The sequence below is a fragment of the Clupea harengus genome, chromosome 16 (genome assembly GCF_900700415.2).
Source record: "Clupea harengus chromosome 16, Ch_v2.0.2, whole genome shotgun sequence".
Lineage (NCBI taxonomy): Eukaryota > Metazoa > Chordata > Actinopteri > Clupeiformes > Clupeidae > Clupea > Clupea harengus.
The window spans coordinates 9,001,303-9,029,235 of NC_045167.1; the positions used below are offsets into that span (position 1 = coordinate 9,001,303).

General features: G+C 43.8%; 1 protein-coding gene across 1 annotated transcript; it reads left to right on the forward strand.

The window, feature by feature from the left end:
• LOC105893996 (mucin-19-like) lies at positions 1-24,378 on the forward strand. Its single transcript, XM_042710154.1, has 38 exons — positions 1-67; positions 1,128-1,353; positions 2,008-2,137; positions 2,679-2,742; positions 2,922-3,004; positions 3,551-3,746; positions 4,013-4,144; positions 4,399-4,519; positions 5,596-5,731; positions 6,314-6,512; positions 6,701-6,850; positions 7,175-7,269; positions 7,447-7,579; positions 8,422-8,665; positions 8,942-8,982; positions 9,136-9,224; positions 9,628-9,782; positions 10,864-11,002; positions 11,169-11,273; positions 11,515-11,709; positions 11,950-12,177; positions 15,080-15,236; positions 15,486-15,596; positions 15,768-15,897; positions 16,003-16,031; positions 16,393-18,438; positions 18,612-18,815; positions 19,269-19,644; positions 19,913-20,136; positions 20,358-20,574; positions 20,829-21,007; positions 21,402-21,471; positions 22,105-22,214; positions 22,630-22,661; positions 22,871-23,021; positions 23,283-23,320; positions 23,658-23,765; positions 24,271-24,378. Exons 1-38 carry the CDS (start codon positions 1-3, stop codon positions 24,376-24,378), a joined length of 7,218 nt encoding a protein of 2,405 aa, XP_042566088.1.
• The last annotated feature ends 3,555 nt before the right edge of the window (positions 24,379-27,933 follow it).

The following is a 27,933-nucleotide window of genomic DNA, read 5'->3' on the forward strand; positions in this document are numbered from 1 at the left end:
ATGCATACAGGTGTGCACACAAGTGTGATTCTCCTCACCTTATGGAGGACTCTGGGGCTCCTGACAGGTACGGGCTCATTTCTGGTTCATGGGACAGGTACAGGTGCACTAGGAAGACATCATGTGAAGGTTGTATCCACTAATGCAACATAGCCTACCAAACCTGGACTTGATGAAATACTTTGCACTCAGACAATGGGAACAGAGCTTTAGAGTTCTGATACCCTCTGGAGCATTTGTGATTCTGCATAGTTACCTGTGTGCTGATGGGACCGTGTTGTTCAGGTCTTTGAGTGGTTCTGGTTGATTTAGATTTTGACTGACCCTGCGGATACTATTTGACCTAACCCACTCACTGGTTCTCTCCTCAGGTCTACCAGAGATGGTTCCAGCAGAGAGCTTAAATCAAAGTGAGTATTACACTTTTACTGGCAACATATGACACATAGTTGGTATGTTGGAATAGAATAAAATACATGATTCAAAGTAAATTATGCTTTAGACTGGAGAACATGATTCAAAAATAAATAATGCTTTAGACTGGAGCACATGATTCAAAGTAAATTATGCTTTAGACTGGAGAACATGATTCAAAAATAAATAATGCTTTAGACTGGAGCACATGATTCAAAGTAAATGATGCTTTAGACTGGAGAACATGACTCAAAGAGAAAGATTGTCCACAGTGCATAACTCTAAGGATGTAAGATACACTACATGTACTGAGGTGGATGAACTTAAAGTAAAGAGATGGGATGTTCTGAAACTCTTCTGTTCATATTTTTTATGTCATATTTAAATAGTGTTTTGAAATTAGAGATTTAATTATTGGTGGTACGTGTTTAGATTTTCATTTCTTCAGTCATTAGTTTTTTAGCTTTTCATTTTCTAATGTGTGAATGGGGTCATCACTATGGGTTTTATTTCATTTTTGAACAAAGAAGGCCGACACATTGAGCTTGTATGGTGGCTAGCTGCCTGTAGAGGTTTTAAAATGCACCTCAAAATGCAGCTCATATGTATACACCTCTGACCAAACACTCACTCTCACACACACACACACACACACACACACACACACACACACACACACCCACACACACATCCACCCTGACTTGTGTGTGCAGGAGAGTGTAAGACATATGGAAGTGGCGTGGTGCAGCCCTTTAATGGGAGCGCTTACCATGTGAGGACGTCCTGCTCCGTCACCCTCCTCCACTTCACCCACCTGGGTGTCGACTGTGACATCACCATCCAGCGAGGGCTCAGCGGACTGCTGACCCGGGTCGAGGTCGTCGTCAACAAAATCAGAACCGTCGTTCAGGATGAAACCATTGCTGTGGAAAGCCACAGGTTTGGACCCTCATCTGCTCTTCACTGCACTAACCCAAAGCAACTTAGAGTATTTTCCAGTGCTACATGTTTGTCATTATGTGTGTTCGTATCAAACCCAATGACCTTGGGATTGGTAGTGTCTTGTTCTACCAGTTGAACTACAGGTACACCATCTTTAATCCTCATAATATAAACCTGCCATTATTATGGAAAACTCTTGAAATGCACAAAGTGTTTTGTAAGGGTTCAGTACTTCTTTCAATGTTTGAGCAATCAGGGCACCTGATTGATTCTGTCTTATGGAAAACTGCCTCACTCCGTGTCAGTGATTTACCCACATTCCTGGCAAGCCATGGCAACATAAAGGCCATTAACTCTCATTTTCATGGAGAAAAAAAACCACACACACTGATCACTGGAAGTATGTGTGTGTGTGTGCATAGACACATTGATCACTGGAAGTATGTGTGTGTGTGCAGAGACACACTGATCACTGGAAGTATGTGTGTGTGTGTGCATAGACACATTGATCTGTGAGATTGTTCTGTGACTGCATGTGTGTGTGTTGCTTTACTCTGCCATCATGCATGGACTCGATCTCTGGTTCTGTGTGTACAGACACATTGCCCTCTTGGCTCGATCATGAAGTGTCCCCTCATTCCTCCCTGTCAGGGTCTCCCTGCCGTACGACCACACCTACCAGCATGTCTTCCGCTACGGAGTTCACACCAGACTGAGAAGCAAGGTCCTGCCTCTCACCGTCACGTGGCACGACACCCCTCTGGGCATCGACTCCCTCTGGGTAAGGCAACGATGACAAGAAAAGAGAGAAAGGAAAGATGATAAGAAAAGATGAAATGCTAAAATAAATCACATAAAGAATATCAAGATGAAGGTTATACAATGACATTACTATTATTATGGACACTATGATCACCAACAATATCATAATAGGACATCAGTTAGCATTAGCATGCTAGCACAGTTTTATCGCCATAGGGCATCAGTTAGAATTAGCATGCTAGCACAGTTTTATCAGTGCCAGCTGTGCTATTGTTGGTGTATGCAATGTTTTTGCTTTGCTACTCTCAGACCAAACTCCTTACTGCTGCTTTAAGAACATGAAGGTGGTAGACAGAGAGTTAGAAGTTTGCATAGTTGTGCATTAGTGTGTATGCGTGTATGTTGTTGTGTGTATGTGAACATGGTGTATGTGTGTATGGTGTTGTGTGTATGTGAACATGGTGTATGTGTGTATGGTGTTGTGTGTTTTTGTGTATGGTGTTGTGTACATGGTGTTGTGTATATATGTACATGATGTTGTGTCATCTTTGCTCCCTCAGGTGCGACTAGAGGGGAACAGCATCAGTGGGATGAGAGGACTTTGTGGACGTCTGAACACTCCAGGTGTGTCTGTGTGTGTATGTGTGTGTGTGAGTTTGTTTGTCTGCTTTTGTGAAATAGTGTGTAATACATAGTGGAAAAAGAAAGTGTACTTGAAAATACATTCAATTTCATTCAATGTACATAAAGTTGTTTTGTTTCAGAAAGGTGTTGTAACTGTGTTCTTCTCGCCTCTAATCCAGCCAATCCTCCTCAGTTAATCTCTGAAGCAGTGCTTGAGGATGACACTTGTGTGGTAGAGGACTCGCTTGAGGAATCCAACATGGTACGCGTGTGAACTTTCTACTGATATTTACCCTCATAACTAAATCAATCCTTTGTTTTGGTGTGTGTGTGTGTGTGTGTGTGTGTGTGTGTTTGTCAGACATAATAAACAAAAGCAACACTAAAAAAGGTTCTACTGCTTCACACACACACACACACACACACACACACACACACACCCCAAATGAAATACCCTGAGACGTGCCTGTATAAAATACAAAAAGAACAAATTAAACTATCAGCTTTCACTTATTGAACTCAGGCAGGGTTTCAGGCAAAACTGTAAATCAAACTTTATTTCAAATCAAATCAAACTTTATTTATTTAGGCAAAACTGTAAAGGAGGACTTCTCTGCTCTGGTCAGTCAGGTGTGCATAACTAAGGCTTCACTAGTTGATGTGAAGCAGTGTTTCAGGTAAAGTGTTTCATGAGTAGACCTCTCAGCCTGGCTGCTCTGCTCTGGGCACTAAACTGTACCCTCAGGTGAGGCTCAGCTCAGGTGAGACTCAACTCAGGTGAGTCTGCTCTATCTCCTGCCTCTTGCAGGTGTGTGGCGAGTTCATGTCTCACGCCTGGTCCTGCCTGGCGTCCGAGGCAGTGGCCTACTTCCACCTGTGTGGAAAAAATGCCTACGGCCATGCAGATAGCTCTCACATCACCTGTCCGTTCTTCTGGGACATTGCTCTGAGGTGTGGGCCTGCCAGCATCCTCTGGAACGTTTGGAGAGAGGTCACCCAATGCCGTGAGTACCTACCATCAATCAGTGTTAATCATTTATTTGCAGATATTGTTTGCCTACCTCTCAGGAGGGCTCTTTGGCTTGCCCAGACAGGAGAGAGCACACAAGCCTTTAAAGGCATTGCAATGATGAGAACAAAAGCTGTGGCAAGTAGAGTCATTGGTGGAATTGATGCTATCCTGTCCTGTCAATCACTGCTTTTGCAACAGCTAAATAGACGAGGCGTTATGTCATCATCCCCATCCGTCTGTGTGTCCTGTCCTCTCTAGCCGAGCCGCAGTGTCCAGGGCAGCTGACCTATAAGGAGCTGGGAAATGCCTTTATTCCCACCTGCTCCAAACCCACACCCACACCCAGAGCCAGTGACCAGGACATGACCAGCACCTGTGTGTGCCCCCAAGGTCAGAGGTCAAGCAGTCTGGGCTCAGCTAATGTTGTCTTCTAAAAAGACATGTCTCGGTTGCACCATAGTTTTACCCAAATTCTACGATCCTCTATTGTGGGGCACTTTTTGTTCATTATTGATAATACCGTTTTCAATTCCTATAAATGTTACCAAGAAATTATTATTACTGCACAAAGAGTGAATTTAGATGACTGTTCTGAACTCAAACAATGCTATTCCATACATATCTGACACATCTATTAACCACAGGTCAGGTGCTGAATGAACGTGCCTCAGGCCACTCCTGTGTGAGTGTGGAAGAATGTCCCTGTGTGTACGGCAACAGCAGCTACCCTCCAGGATCCTACAGACGAACGAAATGCCAGACATGGTGAGGAGCTAGTGTGGTATTCAGGAACCAAAGGGTCTGATATTTAGCAGAGGCTTTTATCCAAAACGACTTACAAAGACATAATGGAGAGGTAGGGTGACCTAGACTAGTCCACTTTCATCCCATCAAATCTGTAGTACATGCTAATTCTATCCGTATTAATATTTAAAAACGAATTAAGAAATAACCAAATTTCTGACTCCCCTTCCCTCCCAGCTGCTCTGCTCCAATGCACCTGCATTGTGTAGATGAGCACAGCCCCGTGTTAATAGCTTATATCATTAGTTAGAACTGCTAACGTTACCTGAGACCTGTCTGTAACTACTACTCCACTAGCTAATCTAGGCTAGGCTGCCTATCAGGTCAGTTGCCTGATTTTTGATACTTCTGAAGATTCACAAGGAAGAATATCAACAGTGATAAATAGACCGCTCCTAAATCTTCTAGAGACAAAGCCTCGTGGAAAAAGCTTGTAACTAAGGCGTCCCAGCAACTGGTGACGTGAAAAAGCCTCACCGTGACATGCCTAGTAGCCTACCGTAGCTCTGAGAGTGATCCGTCGCTGTCAGAAGTTCGCTGAGCTGCTGATCCACAAGCTGCCCTTCCAGCGTCTGGTTAGAGAGACCGCTCAGTACTTCAAGACTAATCTGTGCTTCCACAGCTCTGCTGTCATGGCCCTTCAGGAGGCCACGAGTTAGTCTGTTCAAGGCCACAGATCGGTGCACCATCCATGCCTAGAGAGTCATCATTATGTCCAAGGACATCCAGCTGCCTTGTCGCATCTGTGGGGAGCGTGCTTAAATTCCCATTTTTTCTGTGGAACACCTTATCAAAAAGTTTAAAATTTCAATTTGAACCTATTTGATCTTTCATGTTTTATACACTTTGGATTGTGTGATTTATCTTTGTCTATTATTGTGTGGTCTATTTATTACTATTTAATTTTTTGTGTGTGATATAAAGCACCTTGAGCTGCATACTTTGTATGAAAAGTGCTGTATACATTAAGTCTTATTAGTCTTATTTACTTATGCTAATCTCTCTCTAACTCTCTCCTTCAATTTAATCTCTGCCAGTAATTGTGTGAATGGGAAGTGGCAGTGCTCAGAAGACATTTGCCCTAAAACATGCTCCATTGAGTCTCAGTTTGTGACGTCTTTTGATGGTAAACACTTCAGGCTTCCAGGCAAATGCACATATGTGGCAGCTCAGGTTAGTGCGACACTTAAACCTTTATTTTGTAGATACAGCTGGAGCTCTGAACTTTAAAGTGGTTTGTTAAAGGTGCAGTCCATCATTCTGACCTGATTTGACAGCTAACATAAAGGCACCATGGACTTTACAAAGAAAATGTATCTAACCAATGTTGGATAACCAAGGCAACCTCAATATAGGCCATCACCAAATATGTAAATGTTGGTTTCTTGATCAAGTATATGTTACACAGAGCTCTAAGGGTGACGTGTTATGCCTCTCCTGATTATAACACTAATTTAGTCTCATTTGTGGTTTGCAGGGTTTGAACTGGACACTGACAGTTCACTTTTCTGAGAGAGCCATCAAACTACAGACAATTGAGTTTAATATATACCACGTAAGTTGAGGATGACTTTCTCACATTGTCATAATTTCCCACCTTTGTCAAGTCTAAATTCCCCTTCCTTTGTGTTGTTCAGGAGAGCTTTACCTTCTTCGATTCAAGGGTGATGTTTCAGAATGAAGAAATCAGAGATTTTCATCAAACCGGTGGGAGAAGGGATCTTCACGTCTGTCTATCTAATGTAATACAATGTATTTCAACATGAGTGGTATGATCTGATCTGTAATCTCATCCAAATGTCTGGATGTTTTTCAGCGTTAGTCACCGTATTCTGGCAGTCCTCCATGTATGTCCAGGTCCAAGTCCTCTCAGGCCTCAGTATTCAAGTGCAAATGTCCCCAGAAATTCAAGTCTACGTGTCCTTGGCCGAACAGCATAGTGGAACAACTGAAGGTAAATAATTATCTTAATTTCCCGTATCCAGTAATAATTGGTTTGGTATTAGTTACAGTCATGGTTTATCATAACTAATATGTGGCAAAAGACTTGGGGAAGTAACTGAGTATCTTTAATGATGTCTTGTTCAGTGATATCATAAACCTTCCTAATCACACTCTCTGCTGGATTTGTGTCTGTGGCAGGTCTTTGTGGAAACTTTAATGGAGACTCGAGTGATGATTTTACCACCAGTAGTGGAATTGTGGAGAACTCGGCTGAACCTTTTGCCCTCTCCTGGTCCGTGGAGAGCTGTGTGCATGACATCCCTGACATCTGCACAAACGTGGACAACGGTGCTTATTCTATTCTACTCTACTCTAATCTACTCTACTTATAATGCAGTGTAGTGTAGTATTGTTAGTATAGTGTAGTATAGATTAGTATAGTATAGTGAAGTATAGTGAAGTATAGACTAGTATAGTATAGCGTAGTGTAGCATAGTATGGTGAAGTATGGTGTAGTATAGTAAAGCATTTCCATAGCAGGATTTAACCTTGGCCTTATCTGTTTAATTGATCATGTTGGTGTCAGGGTGGTTAACAGAAGTATTAGCTGTATTAGTTCACCTGCTACTTCTCTGCTTGTCCCCTTATGTCTCCATGTGTGCTTTACTGTAGAAATATTTGCTGATGAGCACTGCAACCAGCTGAGGGATCCTAATGGGATCTTTGGCTCCTGCCACAGTTATGTACCCTATGACCAATATTACCAGGTGAGTCTGACGAAAAGGTACAGTTTTGCAGACAGACAACCACAGAAGATTTTAATAATGTAATTTGAATCTATGTAAAAAATATGTCATGAACAAATACAGAAGTTTTTAATAACATTTCTGACTTGAATGTATGTAAAGAAATAGTAATAATATATTATGCTGTTTTGATGTCAGGCCTGCATCAGCAAAACATGCCAGTGCCACTCGGAGCTTCAGTCGTGTCTCTGTGTTGCCCTTGGCAACTACGCCAAAGCCTGTGCTTCCGTAGGGGCCTTTGTGGGAGACTGGAGAACAGTAACCAACTGCAGTGAGTCTTTCTGGGACACAAACATCAGTAACACTCAGTGCAGGGCCATGTTCAACACAGATAAGGCCATAATATATCATGCTCTCCATAGATCTGTTTGCACTAGTTGCATTATTATATTTTTAAAGTGTTTGTATTACTATAATATCTTATACGGATCTGTGGATGTCATGATATTAGGCCACACTGTTGGCCACATGGGTAATCCCTCGTTAATGTATTGTCACAAAACCAGGAATCACAAGGAAGAAAGGAGGTTAAAACAAGGAAGTGCTTTTGTGAAATTTCTGTAAATGTGAGGGTATCCAATTAGAGACCTCCCTTCATGCCCTAAAGCGCTTTGAATTCAGCAGAGGAATTAGTGGTGCTCTGTTTCCTTGATAGATTGAATGATTAAAGCTATTCAGAGAAAATGTGGAACAACAAGGATTTTCAGTCACCTGATGCGTGGCGTTGCACCTGGCCGCACAAAAGAAACATAATGTTTTTAATCTGTGAGTTCATGAATTCCTTCGACTTCCTTGATTGCATGACACACACACACATGTAGAGAGAGAGAGAGAGAGAGAGAGCGAGAGAGAGAGAAAGAAAGAGACGTGTACACACACACATAGTTACACGGATACAGGGTTTGGAAGCAGGCTTTGGACCCCCTGTGAGAAGAGAGTCCTGATTACAGCATGGACTGATGACTGATGACTGATGAGTCTCATTGCTTTGAAACTGATAGGACACTCCTCAACACTTTAACACAGCAGTAACGATGTGTGTGTTTGTGTGTGTGTGCATATGTGTGTTCGTGTGCGTGTTTGTGTGTCTGTATGTGTGTGTGTCTGCCTCAGCGGTGACGTGTATGACCAACCAGGTGTTTGACTACACCACGAGGGTGTGTAACCGCACCTGCCGCTCGCTGGCGGGACGTGACCCCACCTGTGACCTGGAGGCGGAGCCTGCGGAGGGCTGCGGTTGCCGGGAGGGCACTTACCTTAACGACCACAGCCGCTGCAGCCCCCGATCGCAGTGCCAGTGTCACCACAAAGGGGGCGCCACACCACCGGGACCAATGGTCATTGACGGGCGGGCATGGTGAGTGGAGGAAGACCACAGGCTCAGGAGAGGAGGGGAGAGAGGGGACCTGAAAATACAAAAACGTATAAAGAGAGTTACGCAAGGACAGACTAAGGCATATTGTTCGGATGGGGGTGGGTCAGGGCTGGACAAATTGTTTACCTATGTGATTAAGGCTGCTGTCAATCTGATAATCACGAGGAAAAAATGGCTAACAGATTCATGGGTATATTTGAAAAGGAAAATGATTTAATTTAACAGTCATTTCATGGATTTGTGTCTATGTTCTTGCAGTAATTGTGAAGATGGAAAGCTGAATTGCTCAGAGGCCTGTGGTAAGCTGTTTAAAACACTCTCAGAATTCCAGTTAGCATGCTTAGCTATATGGCTAATTGGAACATCGCAGCAAACTTCAGTTTGAATTGAATGCAGTGATACTCACTAGGAGTCCAGCTATAAATCTGACTCTCTTTCATGCTCTCTGTCAGTTTGTAAGGGGGATAAAGTGTGTGTGCACTGTGCATACTTTCCCATTAACACTGCACAGAAAACCTGCGACAGCCTGAGCAAGCCAGTTGTAAGTAAATCATACACACACACAAACACACACATCTGTATACATGTATATATGTCTATGTACAGATATATAAGTATATACAAAGACACACACACACAAGTGAAATATAATGCAGATATCTTCCAAATAGAGATATCTGCCTGTATGTAACTTGGCTGATGTCAATAAATGGCCTGCACTTAAGTGTCTCCTGAGAATATATTAATTTCTTACGTCCACTGGCTTACTTTTCCTCATGTAAAATGTAAACAGTTATTGACCTCATGGCATTGCTATTACATATGTTTACATGTAATATTGCCAGAACATATGTTTACATGTAATATTGCTATTACATATATTTTCACGCAAATGAATGAATGTAAATGTATTATTTTTGTGTCAATTTGATTTGTGTGTTTAGAGGTCCGGTGACGTGTGTCATAGTGGCTGCTACTGTCCAGAGGGCCAGTATGAGGATCATAACGGAGTGTGTGTCTCTGCTGAGAGCTGCACCTGTGTGTTTAGCGGGAGAGTGTACAGTCCTGGAGAGAGTGTGGAGAGTAACTGTAAGACGTGGTGAGTGTGTGTGAACAAAAACAAAAAGTGTGTGTTGTGTGAGCTAAACACAAAAAGCCTCATTTGAATTCACATCAGTTCAATTGGTCGCCACAGACATTCTTTAAAGAGTTTATGCTTGCCTTTAAAGCAGCAGTAAGGAGTTTTGGTCTAAAACTAGCGAGCTAACTACCTCAAAGAAAGGCAAAAAGCCTGCAAAGACCAACAACAGCCAAATTGGCACTAATAAAAGCTTGCTAGCATGCTAACTGGTGTCTTTGGAAGATACAGTTGGGAATGTCTTGCTTTGAAAGCTTTTCTTACATTTTTGCGTGCCATCCCAGATCACAAAACCACAGAGTGCATAGCCTGGATGGCTAGAGGGAATGGCACCTGTCCTTCAGATGACAATATACCATAAAAATGAATTTGCAGATGATACTGATGGAAATTGATATTACCATTAATTTATATACTTACCATCGCATTGCAAGTATGTTCTCCTGCGTGTGTGTGTTTGTGTGCCATGTGTATTGACAATCTGGGCACACCCTTGGAAAGCCACAACCATGGCCTATGCTAAGTAGGCCTCATGAATGTATGCTCTTGACACCCTAGCCGACATCCTGCCTGCCCTAGGTGGGGGGATACACATCATCTATCCACCATATTGCCTTTGTGTGTGTGTGTGTTCCGGAACCTTCCGTAGGAAGGTCACCTCCCCTCCCACTCACATTTCCCCCACCTTCCCCACCTTGACCTGTAACAAACCAATCCTGACCTATCACCCCAATGTAACCTCCCATGGCTGACTAGTATTTAACCTGTAACACTGTGATGCTCTTTAGTCTTTTGCCTGCCTCTACTTGATGTTGGAATTGACTCCCTGCAGGAGTACCTTGAAATACACCTCCAGAAATCTTTGATTAACCTCGTGGTCTTTTTGTCTAAAGTTTGTCGGCTATACAACGATTTCATCAATACCAAAACATAGTGGCCTCAAAAAGTAGCAAATAACTGCATAGTTTGGCTTTAAGAATTTACCTCACAGTCTTTCAGTTCGCAGTGCAGGATTTCCATCATCTGTGTGTGTGTCTTACAGCACATGCGGAGGAGGGCAATGGTACTGCACTGGAGAGCCGTGCCCAGGAAAGTGCCAGGTGTTTGGGAACGGGCACTACCAGACCTTTGACTCCAAGTGGCTCCGCTTTGATGGGAACTGCCAGTACACCCTGGTGGAGGTGAGATTACAGAGGGTGCTCGGTTTTGATTTTTTAACCTCGCCAAGTGGTGACAGTCGGCAACCCTGCGTATAATACCACAATCACACATGATTCCTGAAGGAATGTTCAGAACTGCTGCCATTTTGTTGATGCTGCTGGGCTGAGTTTTGTGTTTGTTCCTCAGGATGACTGTGGGAGTGGGGAAGGGGCGTTTGCTGTTAGAGTGGAGAGTATTCCCTGCTGTGATGAAGAACTGACCTGCTCCCGCACCATCACTGTAGACCTGCTGGTACACACACACACACCCTCACACACATACACAAACATATACTCACACACACACAAACACACACACATACTCACACACGCGCGCACACACACACACACACACACACACACACACACACACACACACACACACACACACACACACACACACACACACACACACACACATATACACACACACACACACACACTTACACACATCCATCCTCAGGTTTCCCCATCTCTCTCTGTGATGTGTTCAGGATAAAGTGTCTCTGGTGTTGGGGGACATGTCTGTGCGGTCCAGGTACTACAACACATCAGCCATTTCGGATGAGATGCTGTACTCAGTCCACACAGTGGGGCTCTACATCCTGATCACAGCACCACGACTGGGCCTCACACTCATCTGGGACAAACACACACGCCTGACAGTGCTGCTGGAGGCCCGGTGGAAGGTACGTATACACACACACACACAAGCACACACACGCACACATACACACTAACACACACACACATCCCTAGGTGCTACTGGAGGTGTGATGGAGGTTACACACACACACATATACAGACACACACACATCATCTGCTGAATACCCGATGGAGGATACACACTCATGCACACACAAACACACACACAAGCAAACTAGCCAATATGAATAAACACATCATCCACCTCCGATCCCCGCCTGCAGGGCAGAGTGTGTGGTCTGTGTGGGAACTTCGACTCCAGCGAGGCCAATGACCTGCTGAGTGCCGGCTCCTGGCTGGAGTTTGGCAACAGCTGGAAGACGGGCACGCCACCCTGTTCCGACGTGACGAGCGAGACCTTCCCCTGCCAGCGCCACTCCTACTGCGCCAACTGGGCAGAGAGACGCTGCATGATCATCAAGGGAGACACCTTCAGGGAGTGCCACCTCAAGGTAAACACAGACTAGCGTGGCGTACCAAAGCATAGGTTAGCATTACATAGTGTAGCATAGCATAGGCTAGCATTACATAGTGTAGCATAGCATAGCAGGGTGCAGGGGCGGCGCCAGGGGGGGCTAGGGGGTGCTATAGCTCCCCCTGGATTAGCCATAGCACCCCCATAGCACCCCCAAGAAAATAATGGTTTATTTATTATTGTTATTTATTTTAATTCTGCGTTCTTAATTTTATTTATTGTGTGATAATAATATTAATTATTTCAATATTAAATATTTCAATCACAAAAGAAAATAATAACAGATTGAAATGAACAGATTGTTCACGTACAGGGGCGGTTTTAGGCACGGGCGACCCGGGCAGCCGCCCGGGGCGGCACTTTTTCATAAGACGTGGGGGGCGGCAAGAGCACTTAAAAAAAAATCATCTGGGCCGCGAAGCGGTTTTCTATTATCTATCATATCACTGTGTGTGGAATTGGCAAATTGGCGCCCCCTGCAGCTGCAGGCGCCTCTGCTCGCTAAGAAGGTGCCGTGGACAGATCCTGCGTGAGAAGGGGGAAGGGGAGGGGGCGCGGGGATCCACTGTATAGCAGTCACACCTCGACTTTCTTCCCAATAACGCACATTCATAACATTATAATTACAGGCCTATAATTCCTGCACGTTTTCGTTTTTCTGAATTGTGTGAAATGGCTAATACAAATAGGTAATACAGAACGATGATGTGGTCACCAAGGGCAAGGTGAATTGGTGGAAGGAGACCACTGACTGCTTCAACTTATCCAACTGGCGAAGGTAGTATAGGTAGATAGATAGATACTTTATTTATCCCGAGGGAAATTAAATACATCTTTTACAGAGTAGTCTATTACATTATCAAGAAAGCTATTGAAGGATGCTCAAGTGGACAAGGTAAAAATGTGTTTTCAGTCAAGTGTAACTTAACCTAAATTCCTATTAAGGCAACCAGCTAATGTTGAGCACCAACAGAATTGTTTGCTAGCTAGCGTTAGCTAGCTGATTTGACCATAGGGTATGAACATGTTCATTCATCTGACACTAGGCTAGGTGTTAGCGAAGTCCCGCTAGCCACAACTAACAGAATATAACAGCATACAGAGTACTAGTATAATCTTAATAATGAACATGTCGATAGCTAGCTGGTTAGACCATATATTTCCTTTTGACACAACTATACTAGCCAGCGTTAGCGAAATCCCGTTAGCCACGATTAGCTAACTCAACTATACCATAATGCATGTTGAGTGCTTAACCTAACTTGCAGAGAGCTGGTTAGCTAACATTAATGTACATGATGTGTGCATTGATTCTCTTAAGTGTGTTAGTCAAATTTTCTATTGAAGGATTTGTGCAATTGATACATTTAAGTTTGTCTTTCACTTATATTGTTATAATAAAAAAATAAATTAGATTCTTTTTTTCCCGGCGGGGGGGGGGGGGGGGGGGGCGCTCAGAGGGGGTTTCGCCCGGGGCGTAATTCCATGTAGAACCGCCACTGTTCACGTAGCACGACAGAGACACGTCGCATGCGTGAACGTTGACGTTTCCTGACGATTGAAGGAGAAAGAGAGCTAGTGCACTGTCAAAGTCAAGCGGTAGTATCAACAAATTCACAATAATGGATCGGTTTTTGATACCCAAAATTCTACGAGTAGAAGAATCATGTGACGTTGAAGAAGAAGAAGAAATGCAAGGGGTATCTGAATCTGATTTAGAAGAAGAGGAATGTCGTGGTCAAAGAGATCAATCCTACACCTCTACTGAGGGTGCTAGCCATGCTACACCTGGTCTGCTGGGTTGCCCGGATTTTGCTTTTCCAGCATAGTTTTGTTTGCATTTTTGCCTGTTCTTTAAGAGTTGTATTGTACAATGATACAATGATCTAGCTCTGATTATTGTGGTTTTGAGTGCCTACTGTTTTGTTTCATTCACTTTTAAAAGGGGCCTGCATCTTTACACCGTTTAAGATTTAAGGTGGAACGGTCTTGTTAGATGTGTAACATTAATGAATGCGGTCTCTTTTTGGGATTTTTCGGGATCCGCCTTAAAAAATCAGAGATTCTAGCCTAGGACGAGCAGTCTGTCTGTGCTAGCCAGTTATCCATAAACTTCTATGTTTTTATTGATTGTGACCTGAAATAATATATACTTTTTGAAAGCATTTCTGACTCTTTGACTGATTTAGTTCATTCTATCTGCTATTCTAATTTGCCCCCTTTAGTTTAGAATGTATTGAACTATTTATGTTTAGTTTAATTTGTCAGACATGGTAGTGGTGACCTGGTGGTCATCTGGCGCCAACTTTAACCCCCAATGAAGTAAGTGAAGTATTTGGGATTGCGGAATCTATAACATGCTGATGCTGCATGCATTTTGTCAGTGACCGTCGCAGAGGAACACGGCTATGTGCGTGTCTGTCGGAAGCAGCCTAATGGTAATAATAATAGACCTACGATCGATTTGTATGGCGCTTTTCATGGACCACAAAGACGCTTCAGAGAGCAAACATGTAAACAGATATGACGATATGGTGGGGAGGTGTTGTAGTAGAGAACCATGTGACACGTATGATATCACCCTAATTTCATAGCACCCTCGGTAAAACGCCGAGCACCCCCATAGCACCTGCAGCAAAAAATCTCTGGCGCCGCCACTGGCAGGGTGTTAAATTAGCTATATCAACACCTTAGCTTAACGGCTGCATAGAGAGGTGATAGATCAGCTAACATTAAAGGTGCAGTGAGGAGTATTACGGGGTGATCTATTAGCAGACATGGAACATAGTATTCACAGTTATGTTTTCTTTAGTGTATAATGTCTCCACTGCTCTCTCTCTTTCTCTCTCTCTCTCTGTGTATTGTGTGCGGACACACAGGTGGACCCTGATCCATACTACCAGGCCTGTGTGCTGGAGGCGTGCTCCTGTGAGTTTGAGGGAAAGTTCCTGGGCTTCTGCACGGCTGTGGCCGCTTACGCTGAAGCCTGCAGTGAGCAAAACGTCTGCATCCAATGGAGAACTCCTGACCTGTGCCGTGAGTACTGCAGCACTGGTGCCACTCTAGACGATCGGTACATTTAGTTTTCACTTACAGTACAGTACTGATATACTCTGGTCAATAGCAATGAAAATACAACCATTTAAGTTTTTTTTTTAAACATTTTGTTTTTATTTTTAATACTGTAACAAGCTTATGAATACACAAAGAACACAACACACAGGTGTTTATTACATGTTATAACACCTTAATTAAGTAAATGGTACTTTTCTATCCCCTCCACAGCTGTATACTGTGACTACTACAACAGAGAGGGTGAGTGCAGCTGGCACTATGACCCCTGTGGAAAAGCCCCGACCTGTGGGAGAAACTACAACTTCAATGGCAAACTGGAAGGTAAACAGTTTAATGTGTAATCTTTTATCATTTTACTTTAATCAAAATCATTCCACACAGCTGTGTATGATAACAGTAGCAAAACACGATACGCCATCACCCATGCCGGTTCTACCCCCGGGTTATCATATTGCCGTTGTCCTACCAGTGATCATATCCTATCCTATGCAGGCTGCTATCCCAGGTGTCCGGCAGAGGCTCCATACTATGATGAGAACACAGAGAACTGCACCACACTGCAGAACTGCACCTGTCTCTTCAATGGCACAGTCCTAAGACATGGCACGTCCAGTGGAGACTGGTGAGTCAGCAGTTTTTGTACTGTACCATGTGTATCAGGGGGAGGGTAAACCATAGGATATTATTAATGTACTAATGTATTTCTATTTATTTGTATGTTTTTTAGCGCTTGCACAAATGGAACCATGGACTGTGGTAAGTTTGAACTTCTTGAGGGGATGCATGAAATTCAACAGTGACTAATATAATTAGTCTATTAGACTAATATCAAGTGTCTATTTGGTTATGTTTTTGTTTGTTTAGTTAATTAATGAATTGGTTGCTTGGTCTTAATCTACATAAGTACTTTGTTTTGTATATACCAAAGATAAGATTTCTTCTAAAATGAATGTATTTAAAGTCAATGCATCATGTGCACCCTATGACAGCAATGCTAATCTCAGCTCTATCTTTAACACCTATTTAATTTCAGGGCCATATCCATCACCAACAACACCCACAACAACCACAAAACTACCAACTACAACAGCAACACCCCCAACTACAACCTCAACAGCAACACCCCCAACTACAACCTTAACAACAACACCACCAACTACAACCTTAACAACAACACCCCCAACTACAACCTCAACAACAACACCCCCAACTACAACAATGCCCTCATCAACCACAACCACAAAAACATCAACTACAGCAGAAGCAACAACGACAAATAGACTTACTACAATAGTACCCACAACAACTACTGTGACAACAACAACAATGGCACCTACAACAACAACAGCAATAGTGACCACAGACTGGCCAACCATGGAACCAACAACAACTTCATCCACAACCACACCATCAACAACACCCACAACAATGACCACAGCTTCAACCATGAAGCCCAAAACAACTTCAGCCACAACTACTGCAAGAGCTTCAACAACCACTTCCATGGAAACAACAGCAGCACTGACGTCCCCAACCACTGTGAAGCCTACAACTACAACCTCGTCCACGAGCACAACTGTAGAAACCAACACTGAATACACTGAACTATCTACAACTGCAGTACCTACAACTACAACTACGACTGTAGAACCATCAACATCTACAATATCAACCACTGTAAAACCTACAACAGAACAGACGACTACGTCTACAACACCTACAACTGAACCAACGACTACAGCAACCCCATTTACAACCACATTTAAACCTACAACTACAAGGCCTCCCACCGAACCCACAACTACCACAGCAACAACCTCAACAACATTCATTGTTAAAACAGGACCCACCACAACACAACACTACTCTCTCTCACATGGTGTGATAACTACACTCTCAGAGACAACGAGTTCAGCATCACCAACAACCACAACCATATTGCCAACAACTGCAACAACAACAACAACTACTGCTACTTCATTGAAACCAACATCTCTATCTACAGCTAAAACCACAGGGCCTTCAACCACAACCCCAACTTCTGTACCTTCCACGGAACCCACAACTACCACAGCAACAACTTCTGTAGCTGTGCCAACCACAAGTACACTGGAAGCAACACTTTCCACTTCATCAACAACCATCAAACCATCAACAGCTGCAACAGTGTCCACCACATTAGAAGCAACAACTGCAACCACAACTACTAAGAGGTCTACAACTACAACACCCTCAACCACCATGGTGTCAAGCCCCACCACAGAATCAACTACTACACCCGGAGTTACAGAGCCTACGACACCCAGACCTTCAACAATCACCTCGCAACCTACAACTACAACTTTGTCCACAAGAACACCTAAGCAGTCAACCTTTGAAATCACAGAGGCAACCACAATTTGGTCAACTACGGAAGAAGCTACAGCTACTATGGTTGAAATCACCTCAGTTTTGTCTACATCCCCCACCATGGAACCAACAACTACATCCACAACCACCCTCAACCCTACAACTGCAAAAACTTCAACAACCACTACCATGGAAACAACAACCACATCTACTATGAAGCCTACGACTGTAACTTTATCGACAAGCACACCGGTGGAAACAACATTTGAAACAGATGAGTCACCAACAACTGCATTAACTCCGACCACAAGCGTTGAGCCAACAACAACTGCAACAGTACCATCCACTGTGGAGCCAACAGCTTGGGACTCAACAACAGAGTCATTCACAATCTCGACATCACAGTCCACAACTACAAGACCATCAACAACAGCAACCACAACAGCCACACCAGTGCCTACCACTGTAAAGTCTACTACCAACACAGTCCAAACAACCTCAACCACAGAACCCACAACAGCTACAAGTGTTTCAACATCTACAACCACAGAACCCACGACAACTACAAGCGCTTCAACAACTACAACCACAGAAGCCACGACAGCTACAAGCGTTTCAACAACTACAACCACAGAACCCACAACAGCTACAAGCGTTTCAACAACTACAACCACAGAACCCACGACAACTACAAGCGCTTCAACAACTACAACCACGGAACCCACGACAGCTACAAGCGTTTCAACAACTTCAACCACAGAACCCACGACAACTACAAGCGTTTCAACAACTACAACCATGGAACCAACTACAAGTACTGTCCTTTATGCATTGATTCATTACTTGACTTTTACACTTTTTGGAACATTGCAGAAGAAGTTGGATTCTTCCATGGAACTATTCAAATGTTTTAATCAAATCATACATACATTTGACCTCTTCCAAATCCCTGCATTAGTCAAATTTCTTTTGTGTTTCTCTCACCAGCTCTATGTCAGTGCCGGGACGTGTTGAGAAACGAGAGCTGGATGTGTGGAGAGAGGTGGACAGAGGACTGTTTCAACAAAGAGTGTCGTGATGGACAAATCACCATGACACAGGTCACATGTCCAAAGAGACAAGAGCCAGTCTGCCCTCGAGGTCAGGTGACCAGGGTTCGGGAGGGATGCTGTCAAACTGACAGGTGTAACTGTGAGTACTACTAAACACTTTCATCACACTATACCTACAGCTCTGCATTCATTTCGTATCTTCATTTCTATTCTATTTTTAACAAAAGAGCCTTTTGTCTAGCCTATTTCACAAGTGTAACTGTATCAGCCAGATTCATCTGACTGTCTTTCTATCTACTTCTAATTTTCAGGTCTATGTGTCATTTTATCAACAAATTATTTAGTGAGTTATTCTTTTCAGTCCTGTCTTGACTGGTTTCTGGTGGAGTCACACCTTTTCCTGTGTCAAAGTTTTATCTGTCTTTTATTCCCTCTCTGTGTCCTGAGTTTGCTAACAGAGGTATTACTTTAGACGTGGTGACAATGAATAGTAATCTACTGCTTTCCTGACTTCAGTCGCTAAGCTCCTGGGCTGGACTAGGCTCTGGACATCCAGTGCACCATCTGTCAATAACCTCCATCTTTGCCACAGGTCGTTGCGAAGTGTATGGCGACCCCCACTACATCACTTTCCAGGGCACGACCTACGACTTCCTGGAGAACTGCACCTACACGCTGGTCCAGGAGCGGTTGCCACAGTACGACTTCAGCATCATGGTGGACAACTATTTTTGCATCCCATGGCTGGCTGGCTCCTGCACTAAGGGTATCATGATGAAGTTCCGCAACCACACCGTCTCCCTCAGCATCCTGTCGTCTGAGAGCAGAGTGGAAGTATGTACTCAACATAAAATTAACCATCATGCACTAAAAATACATGCACGTATACTTACCACGGTAGCAACATGTTACATTAACAACAGCATAAACCATCATGCACTATCCCTTCTGTGCGCTACTGTTTTACTGTAAGTGAAGGATGTTTACTTATAAAACAACGTGATATTGTATATTAAGCATTAACATGTGTTCAGCACAAACTTCCGAAAATGGGAAGTATAAGAACGGCAAACTCACGCTTCTTTAGTGTATATGCCTTATTGCACACTACAAGTCGTGCAGGTCTGCGGTTACAGCAACCCTGGTGTGAATGTCTTACTTTCAATAGCATGAGTCTGTTCACTTACAGTATATGTAATATTACATAGAAGCCTACACATGATGTGACGCAAACACTTCCACTAAAGCCCTGCATGCTCCTGTCCCATCTCAGGCCACCCTGAACCAGATGCCGGTGCGGCCCCCATACGAGGAGCAGGGGATCCGCTTTGAGACCACCGGATTTATGGTGTCCGTCTACATCGAAGAGATCCGCTCCTATGTCTCATTGACGCCCTCAAACACACTGGTCATCACCCTGGCGATGGAGCACTTCCAGAATAACACGGAGGGGCAGTGTGGTGGGTATCCAAGGGAGGCTCCAGCAGCGACAGACACACGGCACACACTGCATGGGCACTGATGTGTGGGGAGCTTTTAAACATGGCATTAACCTTTGGGCAATAATAGTCTGGGGACACTGAAAAGCCTTTAGAAATGGAGAAAGATATGTTTTCAACATAATTTGTTTATGTGTGTGTGTTTAAGCGTGTTTATGTTTGTTTGTGTGTGTGCAATGCAGGTGAGTGTGGAGGCAGCTCTTGTGTGCGCCCTGGTGGTAAGAGAGAGAATGACACCTGCTGTGCAAAGACAGCAAGTGACTGGATCTACCCCGACCCCCACAAGCCCTACTGTGCCTCTTCACACGGAAACGTGCCCTGCGACACTCTCCTTCCAACACCGCCCCCCTGCAAACCACCCCTCCATGCCTCTGATATCTGCGAGATCCTCAGACACCCGTAAGACCCACTACCCAGGCCAATGAACACTTAACATATAGCAACATGTTATATTAACCACAGCATTAACCATCATGCAATGTCCCTTCTTTAAGATGTCTGACATGTGCATTACCGTTTTACTGTAAGTGAAAGATGTTTACTGATCAAACAAAGTGATACTGTGGGTCAATGCTGCCTCACATTGTGTGAGTGTGTGTGTGTGTAAATGTGTGTAGAACTCCCTCAACATCTTTGTCTGTCTCTCACGTCAGTGAGTTCCAGCCATGTGGAGCGGTTGTGAATCTGGATGTTCTGGTGCATAGCTGCAAGTCTGATGTCTGCCTTTCTGGACTCTCGAACATGTCCTGCTCTGTGTTCGCTCAGGCCGCTGAGGCGTGCAAGAAAGCAGGCTTCTGTGTGGAGTGGCAACACCTCACCAACGGCACCTGTAGTAAGTGCCCTCTCATACACACACACACACACATATGCACAAACATACACATGCACATACGCAGACACACATACACTCACACACACACACAAATGGACGCATACATGCAACTTAACATCTTATACTGTAAGTGGAATATGACTGCAACACTAAATGGATACACTAGAGGGAGCTATAACACTTTGAGACGTGCACTACTATAAAACATCAGTAGTGTGATTAATGTGGCTTACAGTACACACCAGGCATTTTCTATGTGCATTTGTCCTTATGTCAGCAAGGGTCAGGAATGGAATAAGCAAGGGTTAGGCAAGGGGTGATGGTACAACTCATAGTGAATGAGATCATGGTCTTATTCACATCCCTGATACAGTGTATCCTGTTTCATTTTCAGACATACAATGTCCAGGTGGGATGATGTACCACGAATGCCAAGGCCAACTGGATGACTACTGCAGTGGAAGGTGAGGTTGAGTCCGACAAAGCTAAGAACGAGAGAGATGGAGGATGGGGGGGAGAATGAATGAATGAATGAGTCAAACAATGAATGAATGAGTCAAATAATGAATTAATGAATGAGTCAAATAATGAATAAAAGAATGAGTCAAATAATGAATGAAAGAATGAGTCAGAGAATGAATGAAAGAAGGAGTGAGTGAATGAATGAGAGAATGAGTCAGTGAATGAATGAAAGAATGAGTCAAATAATGAATGAAAGAATGAGTCAGAGAATGAATGAAAGAATGAGTCAGAGAACAGGGAAGAGGATGGGGGAGAGAGAAAGAATGAGAGAAGGATTTAAAGAACAAGTGAGAGAGAACATGAGAGAACGAGTGAGAGAGAACAATAGAGAACGAGTGAGAGAGAACATGAGAGAACGAGTGAGAGAGAACATGAGAGAACGAGTGAGTGTATAAGAGGATAGTTGAAAGAAAAGAATGACAATGCATGAGAGAATGAATGAGACCTACTAGTACACAAACTAGTACACCTACAGGACACCAAAGGTAATAAGTGTGTATGTGTGTTTGTGTGTGTGTGTGTGTGTGTGTGTGTGTGTGTGTGTGTGTGTGTGTGTGTGTGTGAATGTCCCCCAGTCTGCGCGTGTCTGGTCGTGTCCTGGAGGAGATGAGTTCTGGCTGCTTCTGCCCTGAGCAACAGTTGCGAGCTGCGGAGCACAGTGACGTGTGTGTGGACATCTGCACTGGTGAATACACACACACTCACACACACACACACACACACACACACACACACACACACACACAGAGAGACACACAATGTCACACACACAAACTCACACATACACATTCACACACACACACGCAAACTCACACACACACACACACACACGCAAACTCACACAGACATTGTAACACACACACAAACACACAAACTCACACACACACTGTCACACACTCACTCATATTCACACACACACATACACACACTACCACTAACAGACATACACCAGTATGTGGACTACTACTCAAGAGAGTGAAGGCACCTGTTGGTGTGACGGCTGAGCGCAATAGTTAATGCTGCAATTAACAGTGAAGATAGAGAACACAAGTACACTGAGTCTAAACTGCTGTCCTTGCCTCTTGTTTGTCTTTGCACAGACTGTCAAGGTCCTCGTGGGGAACCAAAGCAAGTAAGTGTCAGTGGTTCAGACTATGGGTCAGACTATTTATGTAACTCACATCACATGATGTGCTGATTGAGTTGTTCTTGCATGTGTATGAACGTGTCCTTTCAGTCATCTCTTTCTTCAAAAGCAGAAAAACATGTCAGGGCAAATGTGATGCTCTCTCCTCTTTCCTGTCTCTCTTCTCAATTTCTCTTTCTCTTTCTCTCCATCAGCCTGGTGACACCTGGGAGTCCAGCTGTGCGATCTGCACCTGTGACAACCAGACCAGAACCACTGAATGCCACCCCCGACCCAACCCCCCCTCTCCCCTCTGCAGTCCTGACTCCATTCTGGTAACTGGCTGCTGTGGAGTCCAGACCTGTGGTAAGGAACCTCATACTGTAAACTACCAGCAGTCTAGAACCTCACACTATAACTTACCTCCAATAAAGAAATTCACACTATAACTGACCTCCAATAAAGAACGACACACTATATCTCACCTGCAGTAAAGAACCTCACACTAAAACTAATCTTCAGTAAATTCTTCACAATATTGCTTATTCTTAGGCAATATTAATGTTTTGTGGAATTGTATGTCAGATTTTTCCAGGCTGAATTGAATAAATGTCTCTCTCTTCACAGTGGAGAGGACATGTCAGTACAAAGAAGTGACTTATGAGGTAATTTGAGAGGGAGCAGTGTGTGTGTGTGTGTGTCTGTGTGTGTGTGTGTGTGTGTGTGTGTGTGTGTGTGTGTGTGTGTTTGTTTGTGTGTGTGTGTGTGGTTACTGTACTGTAACTATACTGCTTCCCAAAAGGTTTCTGTGTGTTGAGGGGACTAATGTGATTAAAAGCATGGGAGGTTCAAGAAGAGAGAGTATATACAAGATCTATTTGTGTGTATCTGTGAGTCTGTTGTGATGCTAATATATTTGATATGTTGGTGTGTGTTTTTGTGTATCTATTATGATGCCAATATGTTTGATATGTTGGTGTGTGTGTGTGTGTGTGTGTGTAGGTTGGAGATCGCTGGTCAGACCCCTCAGAGAAGTGTGTATCATTTAGCTGCACTAACAGTGGCACTCTGCAGGAGAAGAGTGTGTGTCCTCAGGAGAGCTGCCCAGAGGTAACACACACACACAAACACACACACATACACACACACGCCCACCACACGTACATTTTTTAAGATTTCTCATCAAGCACTATGCATACAGTCCGTATAGAGTTCCAAGGTTAGTAACCTTTCCGTCATCCATTTTTGTATGTATTGTTACACTGTTACTGTTAATTACACACACACAAACACACACACACACACACACACACACACACACACACACACACACACAAACACATACACTGTTACGCCCACTGAGTGGGTGCAACAAGTGAAGGGGGAAATGCGGAGTAGAAATGAGCCAGATGTTATTTTATTTAGCCAATGCAACAAAGAACGAATGCGAGCCACCAAGGCTTGCCATAAAGCTCCAAAAAACCTGATGTCGTGACCGTGGCCTGGGGGAAATGGGGCACAGTATATATGCTTTTATGTTTACCTGTGTGTTTGTGTGTGTGTGTGTGTGTGTGTGTGTGTGTGTGTGTGTGTGTGTGTTTGTGTGCATCTGCAGGAGCTTCGTGTCTGGGATGAGCATCACTGCTGTTATACATGTAAGTGGGGGCCAGCTGGTGAATGTGGGGGGCTTATTTCCTCTACTCTTTTCCATAAGGTCATCTGATAGGTTTGATGTCATTCATTATCTACCCATTTAAGGAAGGCAGAGGTATGGCTCTACTGTAAAGGTACATTTATAGTCCAGGCGATAAGTGTCACTCAACAAAAATGAAGAGGGTTTGGCAACGGCATAGCACATAGCAACTGGCTTAGAACAGAACATGTCATTTCTATGGCAACTCAGCTACCTAGCTAACTAACAACAATTAACTTTACAGCTGATACTGCTAGCTACCTAGGATGAGAACTAGACAGATAGCCGTATACATGTCATCAAATCCCTTCTCATCCAGTCAGACAAAAACGTTCAACCCTTTCACAGTTTTTGTTGTGCTCGACAAGCTTGGGACACTCTAGCAGACACATATTGACACTTGTCGTCTGGAGTGGGAATTCTTTTTGCACTATAAATTGGCCTTATCAGAGCCATCCAGAGCAAGCAAACAGCAAACACAACAAGCAAACACAGTGGCAAAAAAAAACTTTTAACAGGAAGAAACTACAGAAGGTACAGTCCCCGATTCAGGTGAAAGGTTGTTGATATTAGAGCTCAAATTTTGATGAAGCAACATGTTGATTGGCTGGAATAGTGTATGGCTCAGACTGAGCCACTTGGTCTGTTTCCCATTTAGAGCACCAGGACTGTACAGGATCCCTCGAGTACACATGCACAACAAACACTTATAAGACTGTGAGGAACAATTTCCTGAATTTGACAAACAGTGTAAAGTGTATATTGCGGATTGTAAAGGGGGAATTCTTCTAGCTGAGCCTGGACAGGAACAGGGATAGTGAGTTTATTGGTCAGTTTTTGAGTGGCACCTCAAGAGCATCCACTCATCCTCTCGTCCACCAGGTAACCACACCTGCGCCCTGCGTCTCACGCGGGTGAACCTGACAGTGGACTCCTGCTTCACCTCCGTGCAGCTGCCCACCTGTGAGGGACAGTGTGAGGATCGCTCCAGGTGAGGTTGACTCACACCATGTCATTATGTGTGAGGGGTGTTATTCTGTGTTAGGGAGTGTTTGAGTGAATGTCTTAGTATGAGATGTGTGTGAGTGTTTGTGAGGTGTGTAAGTGCATGCAAGACTTAAACTCATGTGCGGACTATTAGTGTGTTTATTTGTGATGGGTTTTAGATTGTGTGTGACTCACCTGTGGTCACCTGAGGCCAGGTGAGCTGACTGACTGACCACCTCTTTGTCCACAGGTGGCAGCAAGAGGGCGGAGTCCTGCAGCTTGAGAGGGCGTGTCCTCTGTGCCAGGAGTCCACCTGGGAGGAGCGTGTGGTCTACCTGACGTGTGGACACAAGCCGACTCCTTTCAATTACAGACACATCACTTCCTGCCACTGTGACACCGGCTCCGTGCACATAGGAGCGTCCATATAGGAGCGTCCATATAGGAGCTCCCTGACCTTGTCATTTCATTCATATCAATCAAGGTTAATTCAGGGCAGGGTGTGAATAACTGGCCAGCTGACAACCTACTTTCAGTTGATCACTACATAGTGTTTATTTCTTGCACTTACATTTCTTTTCATGTTCTTTTTTTAATTACTGAAGTGTATGAACTGAGCCATAAAGTAAAAAAAAAAAATCTCGCCTTTATCTAAATGTATACAATTCAGTGTGAAACTGCAGCTCAATCATGTTATCTCTTCATGTAAATTATCCGCCATGTTGTTTGATTTTATGCTTCCTGTGAATTACTCAGGTGTATGGTCCATTCTGACCGATTGATGTTTAAGGCTGGGTGTTTTGGCCTTCTAGAGACGTTTAAGGTCACAAAGTTGAAGATGTTGAATGTTATGCTGTAGGGGATGTCTACTATTGCTTTGAGGTTTTTTTTCTGCAAGTGAGCAACCTTGCATTCATCTCACGGAAAGAATACCAGAGATGCTGGTAGTTCACTTCTGTGGAGCTGTCCCAATGGGAGCCATTCTATAGGTATTTGAAATAAAGATCTGTGTCAATCAAATGAAAATGTTTAATTGTATTAGTTGTCATTAGTTGTCAGTAATTCACCGCAGTGCTTACTCCTTTAGGCTGAGAGGCTTGGGGAAGGTGGTGTGGGCGATTTTAAAGGAAAAATTCAGCTCTTAAGTGGCAAAGAAAAAATTATCTCACCGTTTCAAAACTATTTGAATAATACTTTGATAATTGTTCTAATATTTTCATTTTGTTTTTGTTCTGAAAACCAAGTTCTGTTCTAGTTGTGCCTCTGTTAGATGATATGAAGCGTAAATGGCCTCCCTGAGTGACTTTACTCTCTCGTCTGACTGGTACACCACAGAGATCAGTTCTGGTCTAGTCCAGTCTGGTCTGCCATGGTTTTGGTTCTCCCGTATAGCATAAAGTCTCTCTTTGTGTTTGTGTGTGTGTGTGTGTGTGTGTCTGTGTGTGTTGTTGATTAGAGGTTAAATGACCATTTGAAAATCATCTAAATGATATACAGGCCATCAGTTAAGTTTTCCTTGAGAAAAGTAAATCACATTAAGAACCCAAAGGGTCCTGGAGTGCAAATGGTGACACACCCTTTTGTCAGTGTTTCAGTGCAGACATAGCTTAAGATACTGGGTATGGCAGCCATTTCCTCACAGATTGACATGATGGTGACTCTTTTTCAATAGCAGATATTTGAATCCGTTCTACACGTGCTGGTATCTTCACCGCTCCCTTAGGTTGGACTCGGACACCCACAGGCTCACAGCTGCAGCAGTGTAGTGGGGCTCCGGGCCTCTCCCTAAATTATACTGACGGAGGAAAAACAGAAAATACAACTCGCACCAGAGGACTGAATCTAACTTCAGTGCAGTTCACTCTCCCTCTCTCTTCCACACACACACACACACACTTCACACACACACACACACACACACACACACACACAGAGGTTCATTAACAGGCCCTTTGTGAACCCAGCTCCCAGCGGGCTGCGAGTGTATAACCACAGGGGTGGCACAAAGCCCAGCTGAATACACTACAGTTGAGTAACACACACTCTGTAAGGACACACACACACACACACACAGAGAGACACAACTGAGCTTCAGAAACCAACTCAGCAATATTCTTACATGTGCACACCTACATAGATACAGTAAAAACACTTACTGCATCAGACACGCCACATGTGTTGATGTGTGTGTATTTGGCATATGAAAGATTTCTGTAAATGTGTTTGTGGGTGAGAGAGTGTAATATGTGTGTGTGCATGAGTGTGTAGAGGAGAGAGACGTAGAGAAAGGCGAGAGAGGAGTGTTTTTGTGCAAGCGTGTGTGTGTTTGTATGTGTGGGAGTGTGTATGTGTGCGAGGATATTATATATATACGTAACTGCTCTACACTGGAACATCGGATTCTCTGAAGTGGATAGTGCTGCTGTCACCCACTCACAGACCATTCCTCCCAATCCTGAGTCATGCTCTCGTTTTGGGGTAGGACACAAATCTGTGGATTGGGGTGGAGATGACAAGATCAACAAGCCCCACATAGAGGGTGAGTTACTGATTAGGACTGATGTTATAACGGTATGGTTGTGTGTGTGTGTGTGTGTG

Bases quoted from the DNA above. Each gene is read 5' to 3' on its own strand.
- LOC105893996 (XM_042710154.1), top strand. From the start codon at position 1: ATGCATACAGGTGTGCACACAAGTGTGATTCTCCTCACCTTATGGAGG. The intron at 6,851-7,174 runs GTGCTTATTCTA...GCTTTACTGTAG, and splicing joins CTGCACAAACGTGGACAACG to AAATATTTGCTGATGAGCAC. The intron at 7,270-7,446 runs GTGAGTCTGACG...TTTTGATGTCAG, and splicing joins CCTATGACCAATATTACCAG to GCCTGCATCAGCAAAACATG.